Source organism: Sorex araneus, chromosome X (genome assembly GCF_027595985.1).
Source record: "Sorex araneus isolate mSorAra2 chromosome X, mSorAra2.pri, whole genome shotgun sequence".
Classification (NCBI taxonomy): Eukaryota; Metazoa; Chordata; class Mammalia; order Eulipotyphla; family Soricidae; genus Sorex; species Sorex araneus.
Window position 1 is genome coordinate 62974725 of NC_073313.1, and position 12296 is coordinate 62987020.

The following is a 12296-nucleotide window of genomic DNA, read 5'->3' on the forward strand; positions in this document are numbered from 1 at the left end:
AAGAGAGGCTAGTGACATGGGGGCTAGAGAACACACATCACAAAACTACTGGCAAACCCTTTTATCTATGGTAAAGAAGACTCTTACTTAGGCTTGGTCCCTCACTGCACCCATCCCACACTCTCATCTATGTCAGTCTTCATGTTGCTTTGTCAAGGAGCCCAGCTAATCAAGGACAAATTTCCTTGGAAATTCTGGAAAACAGCCCTTTGAAAAACAAAGTCACGTGATGAAACTGCTGTGAAGCTAATGGCAGGACTCAGAGTGGAGGGGCTGGGTTTGGGGAAAGGTAAGTCGGGCTGATGGGGGTTAGTCAGTGAAATGCTCTCTTTCAGTACAACACAATTATACTTAACCCTCAAACCATCACTAAAAGGGGCAGTATAAAAGGAGATCACACTTAGAAGCAGGAAGTCTGAAGTTCGGAAGAGCAGGGTCCAAACCATCCTCATGAACAAAAAATATCTGCCTTGAGAGAAGACACAAGAGAGACTGAGCCCCTAGTTCTGGGGAGGTAACTGAAAAAGGCAAACAGGTACTGTCACGGTGAGAACATCCTGGGCACAGACAAGTTCAGGAGAATCCACAAAAACTATAGGCACTACCCTTGTGAGTGGAGAGGGAGGAGACATGGGGAAGCAGAGCACCAGAGGAGACTTCATAGCATGGAGGAGGATGTTCATGGTCCTTTGGGGAGCACCTCCACCAAGCTGAAGCACAATTCTGCTATGGGGACAACCTGAGAAAGAGCAAGAAAGCAGGACTGTATATGGGCCCATAGGAGCAGATCCAAGCAAGCAGCAGGAATGGTCTGGAGAGACCAGGGCAGGAGGGAAGGGGGCAAAAAAGAGAAGGAGTCACTGAGATTAGGCTAAGGGAATTGCCAGGGACCACCATCTTCCAGGTGGTATTGTCACCCAGAGGCGCATCAGATGCAAACAGTCCTGGTGGTAGCCAATAGGAGCAAGCACAGAAGAGAGGCCAGCAGCAAAGCTGCCCAGGCCTCTCCCATCTACAGACATGGGGGTGGAGGTAGAATCATGGTTGCTCAACCCACCCAGTATATGCCCCCAGGAAACAATGCACGTGTCAACTGGTTAAAAACACCTTCTGGAAAGTCAAACCACATTTTTAATGCTTTCTGCAAAGAAAATTGAGCCCCTCCACCCCCCTAAACTTACATACTTGGCCAGGACTCCCTCTCCAGGCTGGCAGTAAGCCCCCCTTATGACATCATGTGTAACAAATAAAGGGGCAGATTATTTCAGCCACTAGTTCAGGCCTCTTGGTTCAGGCCACAGGCATTTTTCACTGGACACTACAGTAAGTAGTCAGTGAGTATAAGATGTTTCTGATCTAGATTAGGCCAATGGAGAATCAGGATAATGATAATACATACCAAGATGAGCTAGACTCATCCTGGGATGAAGATACAGAAACAGTCTATGAGATCAGTTCATCCCAAGATCTAAATGAGGAACCAGAGATCTGGGATGTGGAAGAGATTCCAGTGGTGAGTACACAATGCTTTGACAATGACCAGCGAGTAACAGGGGATATTTTATTTTATTATTTTTTTAAATTTCAGTATCTGCCTTAATTTTAGTATCTGTAGAAGAGGGATATTGATAGAAACTACCACCTAGGGTTATTGTGAATGAAGATTAAATGAATTAGTACATGAAAGGGGCCTGTAGTATCTTTTATACATTAAGACAACATATTTTAGCTACTGAAAAATGGGAAAAGCAAGATTTCATGATCAGTCATGTTGCTTACTTCACTACCATCAATATTTTAGGAAATTATATCTGGGAAACTGCTTAGGATGTTATATTTTAGCCTTTGCTCCTGTTAAATGCCTCTTTATTTTATAGTACATAGAATTAGGTGATGATATGATGTTAACTAGTGTTTTTTTAGCACTTGATGTTCTAGGCTCATCTTAGTAATATATATAAAATCTTATTTTTCTTAAAACAAGAAGGAGGTTTCATATTTGCATTTAGAAAAAACTGCAACTGCAGGAAGTGGAGCTGGGTTCATACCTAGGTTCATCTGCACTATTAATCATTATCTGGAATAGCCTTTATTATAGTATACTGGTTCTTCTCCAAGACAGAAGCCTGAGGCCAGTGTCAGGGATATTCTTAGGACCTATTGCTTCAGAAGAGTTGGACCATGGACAAGAACCAAAAGCTCCCTTGAAATTTACAGTTATTTATTTATTTTATTAATTTACAGTTATTTATTTATTTATTTATTATTAATTAGTGAATCACCGTGAGGGTACTGTTACAGATTTACATATTTTCGTGCTTGTGTTTCAATCATACATTCCTCCAGAAACCACCCTCCACCAGTGCCCATCTCCACCACTGATGATCCCTCTATCCCTCCCACCCCCCAATCCTATCCCCCCACACCTCTGTGGCATGGCACTCCCTTTTGTTCTCTCTCTCCTTTTGGGTGTTGTGGTATGCAATAGAGGTATTGAGTGGCCATCGTATTCAACCTGTAGTCTACTTTCAGCACGCATCTCCCATCCCGTGGGGGTCCTCCCACCAAACTTTCCTTGGTGTTCCCCTCTCTATCTGAGCTGCCTTTTACCCCCTAGCATGTGAGGCCGGCTTCCAGCCATGGAGCAAACCTCCTGGTCCTTATTTCTACTATTCTTCGGTGTTAGTCTCCTATTCTGTTTTTTTTTATATTACACAGATGAGTGCAATCTTTCTATGTCTGTCTCTATCTGACTCATTTCACTTAGAATGATAGTTTGCATGTTGATCCACTTATATGCAAAGTTCATGACTTCATCTTTTCTAACAGCTACATACTATTCCATTATGTAGATGTAGCAAAGTTTTTTCAGTCATCTGTTCTTGGGCACTCAGGTTTTTTTCCAGATTTTGGCTATTATAAACAGTGCTTCGATGAATATATGAGTGCAGATGTCATTTCTACTATACTTTTTGCCTCTCTGGGATATATTCCCAGAAGTGGTATTGCTGGGTCAAATGGGAGCTCAATTTCTAATTTTTTGAGAAGCTTCTATATTGTTTTCCAAAAGGACTGAATCAGTCTGCATTCCCACCACCAGTGTAGAAGGGTCCCTTTCTCCCCACATCCACACCAACACCGGTTGCTTTTTTTCTTTTGGATGTGTGCCAGTCTCTGTGGTGTGAGGTAGTATCTCATAGTTGTTTTGATCTGAATCTCCCTGATCCTTAGTGATGAAGAGAATTTTTTCATGTGCCTTTTGGCTATTTGTATTTCTTCTTTTAGAAAGTTTCTGTTAATTTCTTCGCCCAATTTTCTGATGGGGTTGGATGTTTTCTTCTTGTAGAGTTCAACCAGTGCCTTATATACCCTTGATATCAACCCCTTATCAGATGGGTATAGGGTGAATATCCTTTCCCATTCTGTAGATTGTCTTTGTATTCTGGTCACTGTATCCTTTGCAGTGCAGAAGCTTCTGAGTTTAATATAGTTTCATTTGTTTATCTCTGTTTTCACTTGTTTGATGAGTTGCATGTCATCTTTGAAGATACCTTTAGCTTCAATATCGTGGAGGGGTTTGCCTTATGGATTCTGGTCTGATATTGAGGTCTAAGCCCATTCTTTTTTTATATTTTTTTCCTTTTTTTGAAATTTTTTTTGAAATTTTTTTATTGAATCACCATGTGGAAAGTTACAAAGCTTTCAGGCTTAAGTCTCAGATACACAATTCTCAAACACCCATCCCTTCACCAGTGCACATATTCCACCACCAAGAACAACAGTAAACCTCCCCCCTACCCCCCTCCTCCCCAGCCCCCAACCCCCTGTGTAGTTTATAAATTTCCCTTTACTTTCTCTTTACTTTGATTACATTCAATATTTCAACAAAAAAAACTCACTATTATTGTTTGGAGTTTCCCCCCCTCAAAGTGAGACCTGCTGGAAAGGAAGCATTTGATAACTTGTTTTCCATTGCTGAGAATGAAGAGATATGAGGTCGTGTGGCTACAATAGCAGCCACGAGGTTTTGGATTTCTGTATTTTAATATTTTAGTAACTAAGTTCAGAGAAATTTTTGCCAGAAGTTGCATAATTGCTTGAGCGTACCTCTCTGCTACATTATATTCCACATATGAGTGCAATCTTTCTATGTCTGTCTCTTTCTTTCTGACTCATTACACTCAACATGATACTTTCCATGTTGATCCACTTATATGCAAATTTCATAACTTCAAGTTTTCTAACAGCTGCATAGCATTCCATTGTGTAGATGTACCAAAGTTTCAAAACAATTAGTCATCTGTTTGGGGGCATTCCGGTTTTCTCCAGGTTGTGGCTATTGTAAACAATGCTGCAATGAACTTGGAAATGCAAATGTCATTTCTACTATACCTTTTTGCCTCTCCGGGATATATTCCCAGGAGTGGTATTGCTGGGTCAAATGGGAGCTCAATTTCTAATTTTTTGAGAATCGTCCATATTGTTTTCCAAAAGGGCTGAACAAGTGGGCATTCCCACCAGCAGTGAAGAAGAATCCCTTTCTCCCCACATCCTTGCCAACACAGGTTGCCTTTGGTTTTTTGGATGTGGGCCAGTCTCTGTGGTGTGAGATGGTATCTTATTATTGTTTTGATCTGCATCTCCCTGATGATTAGTGATGTCGAGCATTTTCTCATGTGCCTCGTAGCCATTCAGATTTCTTCTTTGGGGAAGTTTCTGTTCATTTCATCAACCCATTTTTTGATTGGTTCACCAGTTGTCTTCTTGTGGAGTTCAACCAGTGCCTTGATATCAACCCTTTATCTGATGGGTATTGGATAAATATACTTTCCCATTCTGTAGGCTGTCGTTGTACTTTGGTCACTGTATCTTTTAAGGTGCAGAGGCTTCTTAGTTTAAAGTAGTCCCATTTATTTATATCTGTTTTCACTTGCTTGGCCAGTGGTGTGTCAGCTTTGAAGATACCGTTGTCTACAATGTCCTGGAGGGTTTTGCCGACCTTGTCTTCAGTATACCTTATGGATTCTGGTCTGATGTTGAGGTCTTTAATCCACTTTGATCTGACTTTTGTACATGGTGATAGGTGGAGATCTGAGTACATTTTTTGCATTTAGCTGTCCAGTTTCGCCAGCACAATTTGTTAAACATGCTTTCCTTGCTCCACTTCACATTTCTTGCTCCATTATCAAAGATTAGATGATCATATATTTGGGGTGCTGTGTCAGAATATTGAATCCTGTTCCATTGGTCTGTGGCTCTGCCTTTGTTCCAGTACCATGCTGTTTTAATTACTACTGCCTTGTAGTAGTGTTTGAAGTTGGGGAGGTTGATTCCTCTAATTTTCTTTTTCCCAAGAATTGATTTAGCTATTCGGGGGGGCTTATTGCTCCATATGAATTTCAGGAGTGCTTGCTCCATTTCTTTGAAGAATGTCAAGGGTATCTTTATGGGATCACATTGAATTTTTACAATGCTTTGGGAATATTGCCATTTTGATAACAGTAATTCTTCCAATCCATGAGCAGGGGATATCTTTCCATTTCCTCGTGCCCTCTTTTATTTCCTGAAGTAGAGTTTTGTAGTTTTCATTATACAAGTTCTTTATCTCCTTAGTTAAGTTGATTACGAGGTATTTGATCGTTTGAGGCACAATTGTGAACGGGATTTCTTTTATTATGTCGCTCTCTTCTTTCTCAGTATTTGTGTATAGGAAAGCCATGGACTTTTGGGTGTTTATTTTATATCCTGCAACTTTACTATACAAGTCTATTGTTTATAAGAGTTTCTTGGTAGAGATTTTAGTGTTCTCTAAGTATAGTATAATATCGTCTGCAAAGAGTGAGAGTTTGATTTCTTCCTTTCCTACCTGAATGCCCTTAATACTTTTTTCTTGCCTAACTGCAATTGCAAGTACTTCCAGTGCTATACTGAACAGGAGAGGAGAGAGTGGGCATCCTTGTCTCATCCCTGATCTCAGAGGGAAGGCTCTTAGTTTTTCCCCATTGAGGATGATGCTTGCTGTAGTCTTGTAGTAGATGGCTTTGACTAAATTGAGGAAACCCCCTTCTATACCCATTTTGGAGAGAGCTTTCATCATAAATGGGTGCTGGATCTTGTCAAATGCTTTCTCTGCATCTGTTGATATGGTCATATGGTTCTTATCTTTTCTTTTGTTGATATGATGGATTATGTTGATTGATTTCCGAATGTTAAACCATCCTTGCATCCCCGGGATGAATCCCACTTGATCATTGTGTATGATCTTTTTGATGAGATGTTGAATTCTGTTTGCTAATATTTTGTTGAGAATATTTGCATCCGTGTTCATCAGATATATCAGCCTGTAATTTTTTTGTGGTGTCTTTGTTTGCTTTTGGTATTAGGGAGACATGAGCCTCATAGAAACTGTTTGGGAGGGTTTCTGGTTTTTCAATTACCTGGAAATGCTTGAGAAGAACTGGCAACAGGTCCTCCTTAAATGTTTGGAAGAATTTGCTAGTGAATCCATCTGGACCTGGGCTTTTGGTTTTGGGAAGAATTTTTATTACAGTTTCAATTTCCTTGATATTAATAGGACTGTTCAAGTATTTCTGGTCTTCTTGGTTCAGTCTTGGGAGTTTGTAGGAATCCAGGAATTTATCAATTTCTTCTAGGTTCTCTTGTTTCATGGCATACAGCTTTTCAAAGTTGTCTGATAATCTTTTGAATTTCTTCGGTTTCTGTTGTGATGTCCCCCTTTTCATTTCTGATTCTGTTTATAAGGGTTCTCTCTCTCTTTCTTGTGAGTCTTGCTAATGGTTTATCAATCTTGTTTACTTTCTCTAAGAACCAGCTCCTGGTTTCATTGATCTTTCGGATTGTCTTTTGCTTTTCCATGTCGTTGATTTATGCCCTAAGTTTTATTATCTCTTTTCTTCTGCCTCGTTTGGGCTCCTTTTGTTGGTCCTTTTCTAAGATCTTAAGCTGTGAAGTCAAGATATTTATGTGGGCCCTTTCTTTCTTTCTTCCTTAGGAATGCTTGCAGAGCTATAAATTTTCCCCTTAACATGGCTTTAGCTGTGTCCCACAGGTTCTGGTAGCTCGTGTCTTCATTCTCATTTGTTTCCAGGTACCTTTTGATTTCTTCCTCGATTTTCTTCCTGACCCACTCACTGTTCAACATCGAGTTTTTAATTTCCATGTGTTTGATTTGGTTTTCTGTGTCTGTGTGTGGTTAACTTCTATCTTCAGTGCATCATGGTCTGAAAAGATAGCTGATACAATGTCTATCTTCCAGATTCTTTTGAGGTATGTTGTGTGGCCCAGCACATGGTCTATTCTGGGAAATGTTCCATGTACACAGGAAAATAATTTTTATTCCTTTTTTTGGGATATATAGCCCTGTATAGATCTATCAGCCCTATCTCTTCCATTTCTTCCTTCAAAGCCAGTATTTCCTTGGTGGGTTTTAATCTTCTTGATCTATCCAGGGGTGATAGGGCAGTGTTGAAGTCTCCAATTACTATTGTGTTGCTCGAGATGTCCTTCTTAAGGTCTGTTAGCAGTTGTTGTATGAATTTGGCTAGTCCCTCATTGGGTGCGTACACGTTTAGGAGTGTGATTTCTTCCTGCTGTACATATCCCTTTATTAATAAAAAATGGGTTCCCTATCCTTTCTAATCTTTTTCAACCTGAAGTCTATGTTGTCCGATACTAGTAAGGCCAGCCCAGTTTTTTTGAGAGAGTTGTTTGCTTGCAGGATTGTTTTCCATACCTTGACTTTGAGTCTGTGTTTGTTCTGGTTATTCAGATGTGTTTCTTACAGATAGCAAAACGTTGGGTTCAGTCTCTGAATCCATTTTTCCACTCTGTGTCTCTTAATTGGTGAATTTAGACCATTGACATTAAGAGAGATTATTGTTATGGGATTTTGCGCCACCTTTCTGTAAGGGTTTGTTGTGCTTGTAGGGGTTCTTACAATATCCCCTTTATTCCTTCTTTTAGGTTTGGTTTAGAGTCTATGAAGTTCCTGAGCTGTTGTTTATCCCCCAAATAGTGTATCATTCCTTCAAGTTTGAATGAGAGTTTAGCCAGATAAAGTATTCTTGGTGAAGTGTTCATTTCATTGAGTTTTTTCACTATATCCCACCATTGCCTTTGGGCTTGGAGGGTTTCCTCTGATAGGTCTTCTGTGAATCTAAGGGGTGCTCCTTTGTATGTGATTTCCTTCTTCAACCTTGCTGCTTGCAGTATAGTGTCTCTATGACGTACAACATTGTAAGTATGATATATCTTAGGGTTTTTCTGTTAGGGTCTCCTTTAGTTGGCATACTTCAGGCGCCTTGAATCCGGATGCCTGCATTCTCCAGCTCTGGGAACTTTTCAGCAATGCTTTTTTTGACTGTGGCTTTTTCATTGGGGTTGGTTCCCTGTCCTTCTGGTACTCCGATAATTCTAATGTTGTTCCTCTTGAAATCATCCCCTAGGACTCTGAGTTTCTCTAGAGCTATTTTGAGGTCTCTTCCCATTGTTTGTTGTTGCCTGTAGGCTTGTTGCAGCTGATCTTCAGGCTCACTGATTCTGTCTTCCGCTGCAGTCATTCTATTGTTGAGGGCAGCCAGACAGGTTTTGATTTCATCTACCGAATCCTTAATTTCTTTCTGTAGGTTTTTTTATTTCTGCTCTCATTCCTTCCCGTATTTTCTTGGCTGTCTGTTGTATTGTTTCTGTCAGGTTCTCCTTTAAGTTGTCAATCTTTCCATGGAGTTCGTTGAATATCTTGAGGATTTCAACTCTGAATTCTTTGTCAGAGAGCTCAAGTTTGCAGGAAGTACCTATTGAGGTTTCTGGACTCCTTTCATGGTCCTCTCCTTGCGGTGAGGATTTGCGCTGTTTCTTCATGTTGTTGTGGTGGTATGGAAGAGGGACCTTCAAGATCCGTATCCTTTTTCCCTCTTGTTGTGGAAAAGGATTGTGGATGGGCTCGGTCAATGTTTAAGCCCATTATTTTGTATGTGGTTTTCCAGTTATGCCAGCACCATTTTTTAAAGAGGCTTTCCTTGCTCCACTTCACATTTCTTGCTCCCTTATCAAAGATTTGATGATCATACATTTGGGGTGGTGTGTAGGGATATTCCACCCTGTTCCATTGGTCTGTGGCTCTGCCTTTGTTCCAGCACTATGTTGTTTTAATGGTTACCGGTTTGTAGTAGAGTTTAAGGTTTGGGAGGGTGATGCCTCCCACTGTCTTTTCCCCAAGAATTGTTTTAGCTATCCGTGGCTATTTGTTGTTCCTTATGAATTTCAGGATTGCTTTGTCCATTTCTTCGAAGAATTTCATGGGAATTCTTATAAGGATCACGTTGAATCTATATAATACTTTGGGGAGTATTGCTATTTTGACAATGTTGATTCTCCCTATCCATGAGCAGGGTATATGTTTTCATTTCCTCATGTCCTCTTTAATTTCATGGAGTAACGTTCTATAGTATAAGTTTGTAGAGGTCCTTTGCTTCCTTGGTTAAGCTAATTCTGAGGACTTGATTTTCTGGGGCACAACTGTGAACGGGTTTGCTTTTTTCATATCCCTTTCCTTTTGTCTCATTGTTTGTGAATAGGAAGGCCATGGGCTTTTGGGTATTGATTTTATAGCCTGCGACTTTACTGTACAAGTCTATTGCTTCTAAGAATTTCTTGGTAGAGGCTTTAGGATTCTCTAGATACAGTATCATATCATCTGTGAATAGTGAGAGTTTGATTTTGGGTGTTGTGGTTTGCAATAGAGGTATTGAGTGGCCATAATGTTCGGTCTATAGTTTGTTTTCAGCTCGCACGTCCCAAGGAATATTTTAGGGATGTCTGGTGATCAAGTTTCAAGAGAAGCTGCAAACCCTGACAACCACGTGAGACCACAGAACATCATCAACATTGGGGGAAATATCCTCGAACTCCCTTTTCCAGTAAAGCTCTGGATGATCGTGGAAGATGATACCATCCAATCTGTGAACTGGAGTGAGAATGGAGATAGCATCATCATTGATGAAGAGCTATTTCAGGGAGAAGTTCTTCAACGGACAGATGCTGACAGAATCTTTGAAACAGACAGCTTAAAAACCTTCATTCAGCTACTCCACCTACATGGGTTCAACAAAATAGGCTTGAGTTCTTCAAGTGACATTCCAGGAAAAAAAAGAGTTAAGGTAAAGTAGAAAATCCCTCCCTTACCCCTCTTCCCTGTTCCTGAGACCATCCTGTTAGCCACAGATGAATAACAGTGCATAAGGGTTTAGTTTCTGGGATAATTTTTTTCACATGAAGGGTTACGATAAGATGCAGGTGCAAACCCCGACAGTGTAGCTGTTCACCTACACTACCACTCCCTTAGGGAATAAAATGCAGGTAGCATAAAGCATTGTAGGCCTACTGATTCTGAACAGATGCAAACACACCTTAACCTAAGCCTCTACACTTAGTGAGCCCAGGCTTTAGGGAATCATGAAACTTACCAGATCTTATCCTTGCTAAAAGTCAAACAGAACTTTAGGACTTGGAGGTGGGAAGGAATGGACATTTGCTCCCATTCTGACTACCATGGTTTTGATCCAGGTCTACCACAACCCTAATTTCCTGAAAGATCAGCCTGATCTCGTTGACAATATCCAAAGAAAAAGCAACCGAAGAAGAACTCCTCTCCCAGAGAGCACAATAGCAACTCTAAAGGGAAAGATGATGGTACCTTTAGGACATCTTCCTCAAGTCCACACCGGTAATTCTACCCAAGAAGTTGATCCAGATTTAGAGATGAAAGTTACTACTCAAGGCTCCGACAACCCTCAATCTTCAACATCAGTGAGCAATATATATCCATCTCTTGTGGAAACTTGCAATACTAGTGAGATATGTGAACAAAGAGAGGAGGGCATTCCCAGCAATAGCGTCTTTGAGTCTGTAACTAATGAGAAAGTACAGGACCCAGAAATGTCCAGCAGTCTCCCCATGTCTTCTACTGGTGATTCCATGACAGCTTCATGCAATAACTCAAAAGACGAGAATAGTGATGATGAGGACGAGCCAGAGGAGGGCCCCTCAGATTACTATTGTGAACTGTGAGCAGTTCAACGAATACATAGAACCCCATGACTGAGCCATCACTAATGAACCAAAACAAATTGTTTGCTTGTACCTCTGCATATACTTTCAGCCTGAAATAGACAAAATAACAGTCTGGGGAAGAAACAAATAAATAATTCAAAAATGCTAAATCTATCTTCTAACTTTCTACCTACTTTTGAGGGGGTGGGGCATACCATGTAGTGCTCAGGGCTCTTAAATTGCTCCCCCATAAGCCACTGGAGGAAGGAGGGAGCGCCTGAGCCTAAACAAACTTTGGTCCTGTGTCTTTTCACTTGAAGTAGCTGCATTTTCCCACTCAGCCAGAAATTTGGCAGGAGCACTGAGGCCTACTTCAAGCCTGGAGCCTCCCCCAGCTATCTCAGTGACATCCTGCCTGGAACCTGGGTGAGGTCACAGCCTAAAGGGCACAGAAAGGGTGAGGGTCTTAACTGGTGTCCCTGGAGGGCACTCGCATTCCAGGGCGGGGTGTACACTCAGGATGGCGGTTGTGGCAGGATAGAACATGTGGTGTTGCCACCCTGCGGGCTCCCAGCCTTGTAGCTCGCACATGCAGCGCAGAGGCACCGTCCAGAGGAGCCCCACAGGTGCTGGCAGCAGGACAGGCCTGATCCCTCTCTGCAGGGATGGGGTTCCACAGAGACTGCAAAGCACAGGCGCACTGGGCCACACCTGCTGAGGTGCGGGGTCGTGGGAGGTCCCCAGAGCCCCCACACTATTTTCCTGCATGGAGATAGGTCTACACAGAAGCCTAGCTAGTACAGAAGTGTTTGGTGGCTGGCTTCTTGGCGAGGCCACTGCAGCTCCAGAGCAGAGACAGACTGAGGACTTAGTGGGTCTGAGAAACTTCCGCATCCCAGGAGATCCAGCCACCCTTTCACAGCTTCACATGCATGTCTGTGCTCACGAAGCACGTCCCTGCACAGTGGCCCACCATCAGGTCCGCGTGCAATAGGCATGTGGCCCGGTCATTGGGAAATCAGGAGGTATGACCCTGAGGCCCTGGATGGCCCTCACCCTGGGTACCACTTGAGGCTGAGAACCGCAGAGAAGGGAAAGTAGGATGAAGGAAAGGGCTGTGTGTTGGGCAAGACAATAGAAAAGTTGAGGAGGGGCCAGAGGCAGGGTGTGAGGACCGACTGGGAGGGCTGAGGGATAAGGCTCTCAGAAGCTGAGGGAGTGCCTGG

General features: G+C 41.9%; 1 protein-coding gene across 1 annotated transcript; it reads left to right on the forward strand.

Moving 5' to 3' along the window:
* Nucleotides 1-1369: 1369 nt before the first annotated feature.
* Nucleotides 1370-11088, forward strand: HSFX3 (heat shock transcription factor family, X-linked member 3). The gene is made up of 3 exons (XM_055121099.1): nucleotides 1370-1513; nucleotides 9795-10178; nucleotides 10585-11088. The coding sequence occupies exons 1-3, from the start codon at nucleotides 1370-1372 to the stop codon at nucleotides 11086-11088; spliced, it is 1032 nt and encodes a 343-aa protein (XP_054977074.1).
* The last annotated feature ends 1208 nt before the right edge of the window (nucleotides 11089-12296 follow it).